Here is an 18694-nt window from a genome sequence, read left to right on the forward strand (position 1 = left end):
ACATAACTTCCAAACTAAATTAACAGCAATTCAACTCTTTACCATAGCCAAATCAGGGAGTTACGGTAGATATGTGGCAATAATGAATTGAGGTTAGAATAGTCCTTTTTTGTTGTTGTTGTTGTTAAAGAATATTGATCAATTACTTAGTATATAAACAGAAAAGATCACTAGAGCCTGCAGAATTCTCAGTCGCATGTTTCTATAAAGTACAGTCTACCATTGTTATCTGTTGGCTCTTCACCAAAGCCACAGGTTTCACATCCTGGTTTCACCAACCACACTGGGTATGGTGGCGTATGCCTACAGTTCCAGTACTCAGCAGACTGAATCAGGAGATGGTGAGTTCAAGGACAGCCTCGACTACACAGCAAGACCTTGCCTCAGAGCAAACAAAAATCACCATCTGTACTAAACATGAATACACATTCTCATTATTTCTCAAACAATACATGCTAACAACTACGAGAAAAGCATTTATAGTGTAGTATCTGTATATGTGATATAATGTAATTTAAAGTATATAGAATATGTGTTACATGTATGTCTGTGTTACATTTTAGAAGACACTTGGCTGTTCACAGATTTTTATATCCCCGAGGAGACAAATCCATGCTGAGGAGTAGTTATACAGTTTTTAAAAAGTCTTCCCTTATGTACACTTACTTATTGACTTCATATATGCTTTTTTCAATATTTATTTGTGTGTCTTTTATGTGTATGACGTTTTGCCTGCATGTACCTGTACTATGTGTGTGCCAGATGCCTGGATAGGCCAGAGCAGGGCATATTCATATTCCTTAGAACTGAAGTCCCAGACATTTGAGAGTCACCGTGTGGGTGCTGGGAACCCAACCTGGGTCCTCTGCAGAAGCAGCACTGATGCACTGAGCCATCTCTCCAGCTCCAACTTTATGTATTCTCAATTAACTATCAAAAAGATGGACTATACAAGAGATGATATTTAGAGGATATTTTTAAATGCTCTTAGACATTACCATTCACTTCAACTATCACTGTCCGTCACTGATGACCCTATTATTTGCCATGGACCAAGGCTCTCTGTCTAGTATCCAATGTATTTCTCACAATTCAGCAAGACAAAAATACTATTTCTTCCTATTTCACACATGAAGAAATTGAGACCTCAAAAGGTGTAGGTCCGAAATCATGAGCTGTCAGAGCAAAGACTGGCTCACCAGTGTGTCTCCTGCCCAAGTCTTTGCATCTACCTGTCTAGACTACCTGTTTGTCCATCAGTTCATGGTTTCAGCCAATCAGCAGCAAACATGATATTTTTTTTATTTTTTTTTAAGGAAACAATGCTGCATAACATTGCCCAACCATCTTATCAAAGCATGTAGCTGGGCAGTGGTGGCGCACGCCTTTAATCCCAGCACCAGGGAGGCAGAGGCAGGCAGATTTCTGAGTTCAAGGCCAGCCTGGTCTACAGAGTGAGTTCCAGGACAGTCAGGGCTACACAGATAAACCCTGTCTCAAAAAAACCAATAAATAAATAAATATATATATATAAATAAAAAATTTTTAAAAGGCATGTATTTGAGTCCTAAGAGACAATGCATTTCTAAATGAAATTCCAGTTTTTAGCTTCCCCTAAAATGATGTGTCATTTTGCAAGAGACAAAGGTTGATACACCTTGAATCTAATCCTGAACAGTAAATCTGCTCTGCCCCTTCTGCCTTCAAGTCTAATAGACTGGCTACTGCTTCTAGGAGACTGATTGTCTCACAAGACGATTCTAAGTGAGTTACTCTGGACATTTTACCACAAAGCCCAAGATCTGGCCCTTGGGTCTCAAAATGTAGAAACTTAAATTTAACCTTAGCAGACCCACATTGACTGAGTTCCCAAAACTATCAATTCATTAGCTTATAATTGTAAGTGTGCAAATATCATTCCAAGTCTTAAATTAGCATGTCTAGACATGCTTTCTCTATACACAGATATGTACAGAAAATCAAATGATAACCAGATTGTATTTGAGGAAGACTCTTACTGAGTAATTCTGGTGTTTTATCATTTTACAGATTCTTGGGGGAGGGACAACTTGAGTTGTTTCCACATGGGAAAAAAGTTCAAGTAAGAAAAAGAATTCACTCAGCTTTGCAGAAAATGTTTGTTTTTAAGGTGACCGTTGCTTTAGTCCAACAGAATTTTTTAAAAATCAGATTTATTGTTATAACATGCTGACCTTATATTTGTGGATTTAAGAGGGAAATTCTCTAATGTGCCTTAACTTGAATTCTGGGGTTGGGGATTGGGGAACATCATTTCTTAAATATTTCTGTAAGGCAAGCAGGGGACAGAGCTTCATGGCAGAGCTGAGGTTCCTCAGTGGGACAAGAACAAAGAACAAAGGCCCTTTTTAATGGGAGCTTTGCCTGCATGTGTGTCTATGCATCATGTGTTTGCATGGTCCCAACAGAGGTCAGAAGGGGCTGTCAAGAGTCCCTGGAACTGGAGTTACAGTAAGTTGTGGGTGGCAGAAACGCCAGTCTTCTGGAAGAACAGCCTGGAGTCCTAACTGCTGAGCCATCTGTCAAGCACGGAGAAGAAACCCCTCCGCTGGGGGCTACAGAGCTTGGCATGTCTGGTAGGGACTCAGAGGCCGTCAGGGGAAATGGAGGAGTCAGTCCTTCAGCGGCTGGGAGTAACCATGAAGGACCCGGTGGCTTTAGACCTGCACGCTCGATTTGAGGATGGGTGAGAAAATATCATCTGAAAAGAAAGACTTTCAGTATACCTTCTGCTGAGCAAGAAATGATTGTTTTTGTTTTTGTTTGTTTTTTATATAAAAAAAAAAGTTACCAAACCACAGCGTAAGGGTCAGTGCTGTTAACGTGAAACTGAGCGAGTCGCTTGTTTACTGAGCTGACTCGGGTCATTAGACTGCGGAGAAGCGCTGCGCTCATCACCTGAGTTGATGGGAGGGTTTCGGATGACATCCATAATAATCTTCCAAGTCTCTGGGGTCAGGCCAGCTCGCTCCATATCCAGGGGGTAGCCGGCTTTCACCGCCTGGGCTAAGTGCATGCCGGCTGCTGTGAGAGGCAGGAGCCTGTTCTCAGCTATGCTGTGCTGCAGAAAGAAAGAAAGAGAGAGAGAGAGAGAGAGAGAGAGAGAGAGAGAGAGAGAGAGAGAGAGAGAGAGAGAGAGAGAGAGAGGAGAGAGGGAGGGAGAGGAGAGAGAGGAGAGAGAGAGGAGAGAGAGAGAAGAGGGAAGAGAGAGAGAGGAGAGAAAGGGAGGGAGAGGAGAGAGAGGAGAGAGAGAGAGGAGAGAGAGAGAGGAGAGAGAGGAGAGAGAGGGAGGGAGAGGAGAGAGAGGAGAGAGAGAGGAGAGAGAGAGAGAGAGAGAGAGGAGAGAGAGGAGAGAGAGGGAAGGAGAGGAGAGAGAGGAGAGAGAGAGAGGAGAGAGAGGAGGGGGAGGGAGAGGAGAGAGAGAGAGAGAGGAGAGAGAGGAGAGAGAGAGAGAGGAGAGAGAGAGGAGGGAGAGGGAGGGAGAGGAGAGAGAGGAGAAAAAGAAAGAGAGAGAGAGAGAAGCAAAAACAAAACAGAAACAGACACACACAAAAAAAATCAGTGAGCTGAAGACTTGTGGCCCCACCTCCCAGACAGAAAACACCTGACATCTTCAGGGAGCAAATACTCACTGATAAATAAGCAAAGAATAACCCTTGGATACAATTTTCACTTTAATTATTCCTTTAAAATTAGTATATAGACCTCCACAGATTCCACCCTATATATTGATTAAAACAAAAACCATGCAACTTGAGTCAAAAGTTCAGTCCCCACCCCTTCCTTCTGTATTCTCTTTAAAAAGCTATTGGTGTTAGCCAGCAGCCTTGTGATGCTAAGCCTCATATTTGTTACACCTTCTGAAAATAGAGAAAGCTGTATTGTATTAAAAAAAGCTGTATTAATGCTCTTAAAATTGGAATGGTGCTTTGGCTACATCAACTTCCAGGAAGACAACTTCCAAGGCTCCAGAAAAACTCTTTAAAGGGTCCTGGGAAGACCCTAATAATAAGTATTTTCCATAAGCACCGTTCATAAAACAATAACTACAGCTTAACAAGAATGCTTGCTCGCTCTTATCACACTACTGAACTGAAAGGTAATGCAGTAAGTATCTTTATGAAGATTTTGAAACATATGTAGCTCCAAATACACTTACAATATATATCAGGCAAAAACTTTTTTAAATAGAAAAGCAGAGACATTCACACTAACATTTGTGATATTTCTTCCAATATATTTAGAAAGTCTGAATTTAGACTGTATTTGTGAATGTTGACTGATTTACAGAGCAGACCATCTAGGGCAGTATTTTCATCTTCTGTAAGTAGGTATTAAATTGCTTCCATTAAAAAGCATGGACCTTGTGTGTATAATATCGGGGTTATTTGATACCAGGCATCAAATTACTTCCAACTAATTGTATTATTGCTTATCACTAATTAGTCCTCAGATGTGTTTAATCCTGCGGTTAACTAGCTAGACCCTCTTAAGACTCCAGGGAGGTATAGATAATCAACAATCATTTTGCAAAATCAAACACTACTGCATAATACCACAAGACATAAATGAAGATATTTTATTCATCATTTCACTGATAATAGAATGTAATATATTTTATTCATTATTATTGAACTCTATAATATGCTTTATTCTGAAATTTGGAGCCCATTCCAAAATTTCTTGGTGATCATATTCTGTTATTGTATATATTTTAAAAATAGGTACTGACTGTGTGTTCTTATTTCCATCTGACCATAAGCTGACTGAAGTATCCTGATGCTGGGTAGGCAGGAAAACAAGGCCCTGGCCCACACAAGCTGGCCCAAATCAGTTTAATGGTAGAGAGGCCAGGAATACGAAGAAGGGGTCTCACGGTGCCCTCACTCTAGTGACATGCTCTCCGTGTCATAGAGTAAACATCCCACAGCCTTAACAACTTAGCTTAAACCAAGGAAGAAATGTTACCTCTGGCCATTTTTCACTGCAATATAATTTTTAAAATTGTGTCCAACATAGTTTTGAAGGGAAAAAGAGCAGCGAGGGCCAGGTGATCCGGAGTGAATAGTAAGTTCTTTCCGCGTTATTTTCAGATCCCTGAATAACTTCCAGAGAGAGAGTGTACACACCGTACACACGTAACAGTGTGTTTCCACAGCTCTGCGCTGTTTCTGTTCAGCTTACTGAACTTATTTTCTGTGATAGTGCTCAGGATAGAGCTCCCACATACTTGGTAAGTGTGTCAAACTGAAGGTATAGTGGACTACAATTTACACACATTCCATAATACATAATTCTCATGTTTCGTGGTAAATGGTGTAAAGAATGGTATACCTACATTTGGTATTATTGGATCACATTTTGTTTTTGTATTTATTAATAATATGTACGCTAATGGTTTTATACTGGTTTTCAAGTCCTTCTGCTACATTCTCCCTGAGCCCCAGTTGTGTTCTCTGTGACACAGTCTCTGTTAAGACGCACTGTCACACTAGGCTTGCAGTTATTCCCTGACAGACAAAGGTTTACCAGAAACAAACGATGCCACTGTGTCTGAAAATTAAAGACGAGACTGACTGTCTGACAAGAAGTAAGAGACCCCATGTCACAGCTTCAACCCTGAAAAGTTGAGAAAACACAAGAGCACACAGACAGCTCTGTCACCTCAAGGCGGCACTTACTAAGGGCATTTTCTTTTCCTGGAATAGAGTGTATGTGACGGCCACAGACTGGGGGAGTGAGCAGTCTTTCTTTTCCATCTCCTGACTTTTCTCCTGTTCCTTGTGAGGTTTGGCACTGGAAAGGAGGTCTGTCTGCAGAATTTTAAATGTAGCACAAGTCAGAATAAGATAATAACAGACCTAAGGACACCATCCACACAGTGATGAACACACGCATGGCTGTGAGGCAGTGCAGGAAGGGAAACACCAAATCTCTAAGTGACAAAGAGTTTTCATGGGGAATACAAACGAGGGGAATGATTTCCATGTTGATGTAAAAGGTCAAATAACTTAAGAGCATGCGACAAACTTTCTCATCTTCCTTTGGGTTCAGAAGAACCCAAAAGGAAACATAATGTTCTAACTAATGTCTCTAAGTTAATCCCCTAATTCTCTGGGATTGAACATTGAACAGAATCAGTATACAAGTTTACATACCATAATCACAGAATAGGCACATAGATCATAGTCATATCCTCACTATATCTGTATATGTATATAACTAAGTATGTATGTATATATGTGTGTGTATACATATATATCTGCATTTATGTTAAAATATGTTGCATAATTAACAGTAGAATACACATCCCAACCAGAGCTCTGGCCTTCAGGCATCAGGTAAAGCCTTAGATAAGGGCTGACTGACTGGTCGACTCAATGGGGAAAAGCATGTGTTGCTCTTCCAGAGGACTTGAGTTTTATGTCCAGCACCACATCAGGTGGATCCTACACACACACACACACACACACACACACACACACACACACACACACACACACACACACACTACTTAAAAGATGTACTTAAAAAACTCTCTTAGGTATAGTTCTTTATGAACTACCCAAAAGAAAGAACAGGGAGCTATTAAAAAATAAAATTCACTAAAAATAATGGAATTTTCTTAAGCCTTAAAATAAATAAATCATAACTGTTTTTTAGTCATATATTACAGTCAGATTAGAACAGCATATTTAGTTATAATAAACAAGGGGAAAATAGCTTACTAATGTAATGGGCCCAGTCTCCCAATGAATAAACCTGGTTTCATCTTGGTAAGATAATATATCATTGTGCTCTATTAAACAAATACTTGTGAGAAAATAATTATGGGATTCAATTTGTTTCTTTATCTTGTCATTTATGGAGCTCAATAAAAATATAAATATATTTGAAATAAATATATTAAAAGCTTATTAAATATAGTGACTATTTATTTAATAAATGGTTTCAATAATGCAGGCTAACTGCACAAGTCATTTTTCTCTCTCCAGAAGATTCAGGATAGCTGTTTGGCACCAGTCCTTTGGGCCATTTCTCATATGCCTCGCTTCTGTCTCTGCTCTTGACAAAGGGGCTCACTAAGCGCTCACAGAGAGCACGCTCCCTCAGTTTCCACAATTTCATTTTTAAAATATCTTATATGAAATGTGGTAAGTTATATACAACTGCTTGTATAAAGTTATGAAAGAAAAATTTAAGGTGGCCAAAGGTATTCTGCTTCAAAAAAGGATACGGTGTACACAAATCTCAGACACGCTATGTGGATAGGGGAAGAGTGCTCTGAAGAGGACCCAGTGGGCCCGCCGGGGAGGCATGAGCCCACATACTGCCATGACTGCTTCATTTCTCTAACACACATCACCCACGTCACTACTTCGCTGGCCAGGGACGGAAGTCATCACTTCTGTGGTTCAGAGAAGCAAACGGAGACCCAGGGAAATGGAAGACAACGTCACATGCACAGGGAAAACCACAGAGCTGAAGCCCAGAGACCCTGACTCTGAGCAGCAGGCTTCACAGCGCCCCATGGTCTCATCTCACAGTGGGGTCTACATGGGGAGTTTGAAGAAAAAAAGTAAAACAACTCTGTGGAACCGGTCTTTGTGGTGGAACAAGAAATGATCAACTGGAATGAGGAAACATGGCAAAGACTGCAGAGAATAAAGGGAAAGCTGTTGAATCAGAGGACTCCTAACCGCAGGACGGGGCATTGATTAGGACACACGCAGAACCAAAGGAAAACGAAGGGGCTAGACTCCCAACCAACTGACAGCTAGGATACATACACAATTTCAATTCCTAACTGCCATACTGGAAAATAAAAGAACCTGTCAGCCAAAATACAAGACATGTCCAAACTTAAAATAACACGTTCCCACTAAGGACATGTATACTGACAGCTACTTTAGCATTACCAATACAGGTAGGAGTTCCCAGGCATGATGGCTCCTGCCTAGGGTCCTCAAACTGGAAGACTGAGATAGGAATCCAAGTTCAAGGCCAAATGGGCTGTAAGGTCAATTCCAGGGAAGGCTAGGCTACAAAGGGAGGACCTGTATCGGTTAATTTAAAGAAGTATGTAGTTAACATTTTTTTCTAAAGATTTCTCTATTATTATACATAAATACACTGTATCTGTCTTCACACACTCCAGAAGAGGGCATCAGATCTCATTACTGGTGGTTGTGAGCCACCATGTGGTCGTTGGGATTTGTTTTTTTTTTTTTTTTGACTGATAATTTCTTTTTTTTTTTTTTTCTTTCCATTTTTTATTAGGTATTTAGCTCATTTACATTTCCAATGCTATACCAAAAGTCCCCCATACCCACCCACCCCCACTCCCCTACCCGCCCACTCCCCCTTTTTGGCCCTGGCGTTCCCCTGTTCTGGGGCATATAAAGTTTGTGTGTCCAATGGGCCTCTCTTTCCAGTGATGGCCGACTAGGCCATCTTTTGATACAACCACTATGGAAATCCGTCTGGCGGTTCCTCAGAAAATTGGACATAGTACTACCGGAGGATCCAGCAATACCTCTCCTGGGCATATATCCAGAAGATGCCCCAACTGGTAAGAAGGACACATGCTCCACTATGTTCATAGCAGCATTATTTATAATAGCCAGAAGCTGGAAAGAACCCAGATGCCCCTCAACAGAGGAATGGATACAGAAAATGTGGTACATCTACACAATGGAGTACTACTCAGCTATTAAAAAGAATGAATTTATGAAATTCCTAGCCAAATGGATGGACCTGGAGGGCATCATCCTGAGTGAGGTAACACATTCACAAAGGAACTCACACAATATGTACTCACTGATAAGTGGATATTAGCCCAAAACCTAGGATACCCAAGATATAAGATACAATTTCCTAAACACATGAAACTCAAGAAAAATGAAGACTGAAGTGTGGACACTATGCCCCTCCTTAGAAGTGGGAACAAAACACCCTTGGAAGGAGTTACAGAGACAAAGTTTGGAGCTGAGATTAAAGGGTGGACCATGTAGAGACTGCCTTATCCAGGGATCCACCCCATAATCAGCATCCAAACGCTGACACCATTGCATACACTAGCAAGATTTTATTGAAAGGACCCAGATGTAGCTGTCTCTTGTGAGACTATGCCGGGGCCTAGCAAACACAGAAGTGGATGCCCACAGTCAGCTAATGGATGGATCACAGGGCTCCCAATGGAGGAGCTAGAGAAAGTACCCAAGGAGCTAAAGGGATCTGCAACCCTATAGGTGGTCGTTGGGATTTGAACTGAGTACCTTCAGAACAGCAGTACGTGCTCTTACCTGCTGAGCCATCTTACCAGCCCTGTAGTTAACCCGTTATTACAATCATTTACTGTAAAGCAATCTGAATCCATTCTCTAGGTAGAAATACAACTAAAGAAAGAAAGTGCTCCCTCTGAAATGGTCAGAAGTCTTACTCTCTAAGCGGTTATGTAAACCACAACAGTACCTGAACACTAGTTACTTGACAGAAATGTTTGATGACTTCCAACAGAGGGGCCAACAGAGCAGCTTTGCCTTCAGAGACACCGTCGATCTGTTTCATGTTTTCAACAGTAGTCGGTCTGTCATTTACAAGCGAGCGAGCGAGAGGGAGAGAGAGAGAAAGAGAGAGAGAGAGAGAGAGAGAGAGAATTATTTAGAAGCCACTGAGACAGTATCCCTCTGAGAATACAGCTTGTGTTCAGCCTCATGCAGTACCCTCTAACTGTATCCTTTCTACAATCAAAACCAGCACTTTGTACAAATGGCCATACCTTGTGAATCCTTTCTCTGCTTTTGTCCACAGATAGCCATGCCATGTAAACAATTAGCAAATAAAGGCCCTGCTTCTATTACCACTAAACTCAGTTCTAACTAGTGAAGAGACCGTTATCAGAAAAGATACGCTAACACCCAGTGTTCATTTGGTTATTCATATTATTCACAGACATGGAAACTATGAGGCTCTAAATGGGACAGTCAGAAAGGCTAATAAACTTAGAACTAAGTCTCATTCATATTTCTTCCCTGTAAAATGTCTCCAGGAACAGTAAACAGGCTCACTAGGCCTTTACCTCAGTGGGTTTAATTGAGTCTGTTTTAAGTCCATGATGCTAGTTAGAACATTTCCATTTTAAATGCCCTTATTATGGTACAGCCTCTATGCTGCACTTTTAAGGATAAAAATACCCATGAGTCATAGCACTCAGCTTTTTCCAGTATGTCCAATATCAAAGACTATATAATATCATCTTTCTAAAATCCACCAATCTAATCAATGGTTACTCTTATACCTTAAGTATTCTCTGAATAGTAAAGTGTCACCTTAGAATATTTATTTATTTAACAAAATAGTTATAGTAACATGTAAACTACTATGTGTTAAGGATCCTTAGAACATCCTGCATTTAAGCAATACTTATTAAGTGAGATTTGTTGACAGAAAGTTTTAAAGGAACAAGTAGACAAAACTTTGGAAATAAGTGCTATGTGCTTGCTAACCATCTTGTTCTTCTGAGACAAGTGCTGGTGATATCAAAGCCACAACAAGGTGGGAAACTAGTACTGCTATTCACAGAGTTTAATTTCTAATATAGGATACATGTTCACAACTAGTTATACAGAAAAGGAAATAAAGCAATATTCATATAAAAGCATCTTTAGAATTCACCTGAAAACCCTTGATAAGTTCAAGGGAGAGGAATTATTTGGCTGACTAACACAATGGGAGACATCATGGGGGAAACAATAATTAAGCTAGACCTTAAGGATGTCTTAAGAAAAATTGTGCTTAATTAAGGAATTCAAAGCAAAAACAACATATATGAAAGCTAACAGGGCATGGCCCAGAAATGGTAAGAAATTCAGGTGTTGGGAACTATTCCAAATTCACAGAGAATTGGAATGTAAGCAGCTCACCTCATTTTAGCCATGTCCAGCAGAACCTTGTTTGTTGCTAAAATAGCTGGAGGTACATCCATCTTATTAGCGTGTTTCTGCCTTGCTTCCACCAGCCTGGCATATAGCCCAGTCTAGCAAAAAAAAAAGGGGGGGGGGGACACAGCACTGCTTTAAAACACACTTAGAACTCCAGGCACCACTGTTCCATCTACCTTAGACTATGAGCTACGTTTTCATAAGCTGACCGTCACTGCACAGAAGCCTTACCCGAGCGTCCAGCTCTTGGGCTGAGATGGCAGGTTCTAAGGGGCTGGAAGATGTTCCTGGTGACGGCATCACGGCACTAAAATATTTAAAAGAAAATAAATACGCTTTCCTTCTTCGGTTACTTTTTAATTCATACTCCAAATAAGAATCTTTCCAGAACTGGCACTAACTCTTCACAACGCAAGTAGGACAATCTGTACTTCAAGTGCGCAGCAGCCTAGATCTTAAACAGTTTGGATCGGATAACTTATTGTGATGCTACAGTTAAAAATGTCATCTAGTTCTTCTATAGTGGCTTAAAGGAGAGCATCCACCAATCTTTCTTCTCAGCCATGTGCTTGGAAGCAAAACATGGCTATCCACAGAGAAGAAAGCCTCTTCCTAAGCATAGGAGTGTAGTCTGTCCATGCTGCGAGTCCCCGGTTCTTGCTGGTAGTAACCTCAGCAAAGAACTAAGAGACTTACTCAGAGTTTTTTCAAAATCCAACAAACAAATAGATGACGAAAGACACAATTTTGCTTTGGACTTTTCAACAATTGTAGAGAACGTATCAAAGTATCAGAAAGGAAATGTAGTGGAAGGCAAGGTAGATATCTCACAAGAAGCATTTCTCACTGATGGGCTAATTATAAACAGGAAAAGCTGCAAACGTGAAATTGTATAAGATAAAATATGTCGGCTTTAAACTTCTTCTTGAAAATAAGAAAGCAAATGTGATTAGTATTCCAGAAGTGTTTGCAAATTTCTGTTCCAAGAATTCAGTAAATAGTTAAAAAGTAAGAATTCATTCCCACATTTATCAAATCCTGTCACATATATTAAGTCGACTTGCAGTCCAGAGAAATACAGAGTTAATCAAGAAATTTATAAATCTCCTTTGATTCACATTTAGACTTTTTATTTATCGTGTGTATGTGTGCACGCATGACATGGTGCATGTATGTAGGTCTGAGGAGAAACTGAGGGAGCCAAGTTCTCTCCTTCCACAGTCCACAGGTCTCAGACCCCAAGCCCAGGCCACTAGGCTCCTGTACCAAGCCTTCATCCCCTCAGTCATCTCACTGGCCCACTTTAACTTTTACCTTCTTTCCATGGACTCTTAACAATGGCAAGCCATTAGCATGGTGACTTTTACTAAACCACAATCTTGCTACCATATCTTCCTGCAAAGTTCTAAGTGATGTCACTGATACAGACACACACAGAGAGAATTTTAATAAATGTCATGCAGCAGAACTGAAGCAGGGACAGCCTGGGCGGTGGCACTGACTGGGCACTTGATGGGATCAGAGTCACACCAGCATAAGCCTTGGTGATTTACTTAGAGATTGCAGATCAGGTGAACTGTGGTGGGAAGACCCACCCTGAATGGGGGGTGTGGGGGAATCCCAGGCTATGGAAAAAAAAGGAAGAAAAGGAGTCTGAATATTCATTTCCCTCTGCTACTGACTACAGGTGCAATCCTCTCTCTGCTCGAGGCCTGCTACCATGACTGAGTGTAGCTCAAAATGAGAGAGAGCCAACACACACTCTGCCTTCTCGAAGTTGCTCCTGTCAGGTATTTTATCCCATACATGCGGGAAAAAAATGATTAGTCTTCTATCAGTGAGAAGCCCTGGAGTAGGTGGGCTCACTGCTGAATTCCACCAACTCTAAAACAAATGCACAAACATCCATGTTCCCCAAACTGTTCCATACGATACACAGAGAAAGAACAGCACCAAACTCATTTTGTGAAGCTAGCAATACCCTACCAAAAGTTAAGGCCATGCATGCACACAAACACAGAGAAACAGACACAAGGTCATACACCATGGCCAAGAGGGTCAGATTCTAAGGCTACAACGATGCTTCAGCACATGAGATGTTAGAAGACTTGAGGACAGTGTCCAGGACATGAGCATCTCACTGTGCACATGAAAAGACTTTGGCAAAGTTCAATGGCCCTCATGCAAAAATGCCCTTAAGAAACTACAATTAGAAGGACTCTATCTCAATGTAATGAAGGCCACAGACAGTAAACCTACAGCCGACATGATCAACAAGGGAAAAATGAAACTATCTCCTCTAAAATCAGGAATGAGACAAAAGTCCCTAGTTTTTCCATTTTTATTCAATCTGGTGCTAAAAAGCTAAGCTAGTGAAGTTTAATATGAGGAAGAAACAAAGGCATACAAATAGTAAAATTATTCCTACTTGCAGATGGTATGATACTATTTTTTTAAGACCCTAATAGTCCTACCAGAAACCCCTCACACCTGATAAACATTTTTCAGCTACAAAGTAGGTTGCAAAATGAATACACTAAAAAGTCAGTGGCTTCCCTACATCTCAAATAATGAACTTGATTAAGAAGTCGAGAGTAGGAGGTCCCACTAATAGCAGCTTCAAAAACCTAGAAATAAACTGACCAAGGGCTTGGGAGCCTTCTGCAACTTTAAACTTTGAAGAAAAAAGTTGAAGACATTAGAAGATAGAAAGACCCTCAATACACACAGATTGTCAGAATATGGTGACAATAAAGTACAGAAACTACTCTAAGATTCAACATAATCCCCATCAAAATTCAAGATATTCTTCATAGAAGGAGAAAAAAAATCCTAAAATTTAAAGAGAAGCAAAATGACGCCAAATGGCAAAAGCAGTCCTAAGCAGAAGGCAAACCAGAGACCCTGCAACAACTGATCTTAAATTAGACTAAAGAGATGGCAAAACAAAACAAAACAAAACAAAACAAAACAAAACAAAGCAGAACAAGGCACTGGCACAAAAACAGATACATGGATCAAGGGACTATGATGGCAGAATTAAATCACAGCTGTAGTTATTTGATTTTCAATAAAGTCTTCAAAAATATACAATGGAGAAAAAACAGCAAAGAATGCTAGAAGAACTGAGGATGGATAGAGATAGCTAGATAGCTAGATAACTAGATAGCTAGATAACTAGATAACTAGATAGCTAAATAACTAGATAGATAGATAACTAGATAGATAGATAGCTAGATAACTAGATAACTGATAGATAGCTAGATAGCTAGATAACTAGATAGATAGATAACTAGATAACTAGATAGATAGATAGATAGATAGATAACTAGATAGATAACTAGATAGATAGATAGATAGATAACTAGATAGATAACTAGATAGATAGATAGATAGATAGATAGATAGATAGATAGATAGATAGATAGATAGATAGATAACTAGATCTGTATTTCTGACCCTAAATTTCCTGGAATTCTGAAAGTACTCTAGGAAAACACTTAAAGGTCCAGGAGAGGCAAGGCTCCCCACAGGGTGAGATACAATCCCACACTAGGTTGAATGAAATTAAAAAGCACCTGCAAAGCAAAGGAAGCAAATAGTAAAATAAAGAGGAAGTCTGCAAAACGGGAGAAAAATCTCATTGACAGTAACTTAATATGTAGTATTTATAAAAATAAAATACCAACAATTTCAAATCAATCAAAAAGTCAATGAGCTGAGCTGACGATTCTCAAAGGATTAAAATACAAGGGGCAAATAATTAGAAAAAGATGTTCAATACCCTCAGCCATCAGAAATGCAAATTCAGAACCATTCTGGTCCCCATCTCATGCCAGTATCATCAAGGAAACAAACAACAAATGCAGACAAAGATATGGGGATAACAGAAGCCTTATTCAGTGTTTGTGAGAATACAAACTAAAGCAGCCATGAGAGTATGAATATTTCTCAAAAAAAAAAAAAGAACTACCATAAGAAGCAGGTTTGGAGATGTATCTCCAAAGAACCCTAAGTCAACATACCAGAGAGACACCTGTCCATCCTTTTTAGTTGATGCACTATTCACAATAGCCAGGATATGGAACCAACCTAGATGCCCATCAACATTGAATGGATAGAGAAAATGAGATACACATACACAATGCCATTTTACTCAGTTTTGAACAATGCAATTATGACATTCACAAGACAATGGATGCAACTAGAAATGATTATGCTAAGCAAAATAAGCCAGACTCAGAAATAAAAATATCACATTTTCTCTCATATGCAGATCTAGGGGTGTCCATGTTAACGTGCACATGTTTGTGTGTGTGTGTGTGTGTGTGTGTAAAGGCACTGTGAGAATGGGGGAAAAGGACTGGAGGAAGAAGAATAAATCCATGAGCCACAAAAGCAGGAGGAGGAAGGGAGACTAAAAAGTGTGGGGGTCATGGAGCAGGTGAAAAACAATGAACTACATGATACATGTATGAAAATGTCCTATGAAAACGTGTGTGTGTGTGTGTGTGTGTGTGTGTGTGTGTGTGTGTATATATATATATATATATATATATATATATATATATATGTGTGTCAGATAAAAATAATTTCAAAACGTATTGCTCATGCTTATTACAAGTACACAGAAGGAAATCTCAAAGTACCTACAGAAAACATCAACAACCAAGGTCAGATACTACATCCGTGAAGTGACACATCATTTTAAAAGTAGGAATAATTTTCACATTTGATTTTTACCTGAAAGGCTGAGAAATGGTAGTGAACAAGATGTTTTAGAAATGAAAATAAAATGACAAAAATTCAGTGCTCCTTAGATGAGAAGAAATAAAAGCAAGCAGCTGAAAGGGAGCAGACAAACAAAAGGAGCTGAAATGGGGGCGGGATCAGTCAGGCAGTGTGGTGCTCATTTCTAACCTTAGCACCGGGAATAGACAGAGCCAAGTGGAGTCCTAGACCTTGCCACCAGTCACCCTAGCCTAATTGATGGGCTACACAGGCCAGTGAGAGAATTAAAACAAACAAACAAAAAACAAAAAAAAAAAACCCAAAGTGGCCAGCTCCTGAGGAATGACACCCACAGCTGCCCTCTGGCTTGCACATGCACACACATACCTGTGAACTTTCTCCCACAGGAACAAGGACTCATGCACACACCTAACACATACACTTGCAGATATGTGAGTGTCTTGCCTACTTCTGTACACTAAGTTTGTATTCTTAAACTAATTTCTGGACTACTCCATAGGTAGTCCAAACTTAGTATATTCCTAAACTCTTGGGTTTTTTTTAACCTTAGCCCTTTTTTTTGAACAAAGCAATTTTTATCGGGTATTTGTGTCTTTATCTAATATGATTATTCTTTACAGATTTTATGTAAAATCATTCATGAGCCCATTTACAAACTTATGGAAAAATCTTTAGTATAATAACTTTTTTAATCATTTATTTATCTATTTATTTATTTATTTATCTATTTATTTATTTATTTATTTTAAACTCCAGATTTTATTCCCCTCCTGGCCCACCCTCTGAATGTTCCACATCCCATACTCCCTCCCTGACCCCCTGTCTCCACCCTTCAAAGTGTGTTTCTTGATTTCCCCAATGAAAAGAATGACAACATTCTCACTCAGGCTAAAAGAATCACTGTCAAGAACTCCATTTCCCCTTCCAGTCTGGGCCTGTGGCCCGAGCAGACCTTGGGCACAAACTCCAAGGCCAGTCCCACAACACCCAGAGGAAATTCCACTCTCGGGAGCTCTGACACACCCATGATCATAGGATCGGAGGTGAGGAGGATACAACATCTACCCCAACACCAGGAGTAACTGGGACCAGTGGGATACAGGCACCAAGGAACTCCATCCAACCAGTGGCACACGTTCCTTCAGGTCTGAGCTGGTGCCCTGAGCAGAGTTCATGCCCGAACTCTGAGTTCGGGTCGAACTCTGCAGCCAGTCCCACAACAGCCAAAGGAAGCTCCATTCCCAGGTGCTCTAATACGCCCAAGTCTACAGGATCCCAGGAGCTTGGCCATACCTGGATCTCGGGGTCCCAGAGGCAGCTTGATTCCCAGGAGCTCTGACACACCCAGGATCTCAGGATCCCAGGATCCCAGAATCACAGGATCCCAGAGACAGCTGAACTCTGAGGAGTTCTGACACAACCAGGATCACGGGAAGGACAGGCTGCAGTCAGATATAGCGAGGGCAAGTAGCACTAGAGATAATCAGATGGAAAGCACATACACATGGAAGCTGAACAACACTCTACTCAACGATAACTTGGTCAAGGAAGAGATAAAGAAATTAAAGACTTTAGAATTTAATGAAAATGAAGACACATCATACCAAAACTTATGGGACACAATGAAAGCAGTGGTAGGAGGAAAACTCATAGCTCTAAGTGCCTCCAAAAAGAAACTGAAGAGAGCATACACTAGCAGCTTGACAGCACACCTGAAAGCTCTAGAACAAAAAGAAGCAAATACACCCAAGAGGAGTAGACTGCAGGAAATAATCAACAAAATTAACAACTAGAAATCAACAAAATAGAAACAAAAAGAACTATACAAAGAATCCAGGAGCTGGTTCTTTGAGAAAATCAACAAGATAGATAAACTCGTAGCCAGACTAACCAGAGGGCCCAGGGACAGTATCCAAATTAATAAAATCAGAAATGAAAAGGGAGACATATGAACAAAATACATCTTATTCTGTCTTTTGAATATTAACAGTTGAAAATATTAAAATCATGTTCTATAAAAAAATAAAAGTAGCAATCAGAAAAAGATAAACAAACAAAGAACTCCATTTCCTTAAGCCATCATGTTTTCTAACACCTCCTGTCTTAGTAGTCTGTTCTCCTCCGTGGCACTGCCTCCGCCCTCCTCTATGGTAACAGCCTCCTCCGTGGCACTGCCTCCGCCCTCCTCTATGGTAACAGCCTCCTCCGTGGCACTGCCTCCGCCCTCCTCTATGGTAACAGCCTCCTCCGTGGCACTGCCTCCGCCCTCCTCTATGGTAACAGCCTCCTCCGTGGCACTGCCTCCGCCCTCCTCTATGGTAACAGCCTCCTCCGTGGCACTGCCACAGCCCTCCTCTATGGTAACAGCCTCCTCCGTGGCACTGCCTCCGCCCTCCTCTATGGTAACAGCCTCCTCCGTGGCACTGCCACAGCCCTCCTCTTTGGTGACAGCCTCCTCCATGGCACTGCCTCTGCCCTCCTCTATGATAACAGCCTCCTCCCTCCTCCGTGGCACTGCCACAGCCCTCCTCTTTGGTGACAGCCTCCTCCGTGGCACTGCCACAGCCCTCCACTATGGTAACTGCCTCCTCTGTGGCACTGCCACAGCCCTCCTCTTTGGTGACAGCCTCCTCCGTGGCACTGCCTCTGCCCTCCTCTATGATAACAGGCTCCTCTGTGGCACTGCCACAGCCCTCCTCTATGGTAATAGCCTCCTGAAAGGCACTGACCTTATGTGACTGCGCTTCTACCACCCCAGGGGCCACTGCAAAAGTCCATTCATTTTGCTTAGAATTAAAAGCTAAGATTAATAATCGAAGGAAAAATGTTGTATAACATGTTAAGTTACACAAGATTTAAGCTCCAATGTCTGTAATTCATGTTTCCTAAAATACAGGCACCGTCATCGCCTTTTAAGTCACCTATGGCTGCTTTGACTACAGCTGCAAGGCTGAGCATAG

At 40.8% G+C, this 18694-nt stretch overlaps 1 protein-coding gene across 5 annotated transcripts in view; it reads right to left on the reverse strand.

Moving 5' to 3' along the window:
* Nucleotides 1-18694, reverse strand: part of Wrn (Werner syndrome RecQ like helicase) — a 151172-nt gene that overhangs the window by 11613 nt on the left and 120865 nt on the right. For all 5 annotated transcript variants that reach the window (XM_006509093.4, XM_006509091.4, XM_017312662.2 and 2 more), the window contains 5 exons: nt 11214-11289; nt 10965-11077; nt 9514-9628; nt 5721-5852; nt 2938-3100 (listed from right to left, as the gene is read on the reverse strand). In XM_006509093.4, the coding sequence (XP_006509156.1) occupies nt 2938-3100; nt 5721-5852; nt 9514-9628; nt 10965-11077; nt 11214-11289 (599 nt within the window). The remainder of the gene's footprint in view (nt 1-2937; nt 3101-5720; nt 5853-9513; nt 9629-10964; nt 11078-11213; nt 11290-18694) is intronic.

The sequence above is a fragment of the Mus musculus genome, chromosome 8 (assembly GCF_000001635.26).
Source record: "Mus musculus strain C57BL/6J chromosome 8, GRCm38.p6 C57BL/6J".
Taxonomy (NCBI): domain Eukaryota; kingdom Metazoa; phylum Chordata; class Mammalia; order Rodentia; family Muridae; genus Mus; species Mus musculus.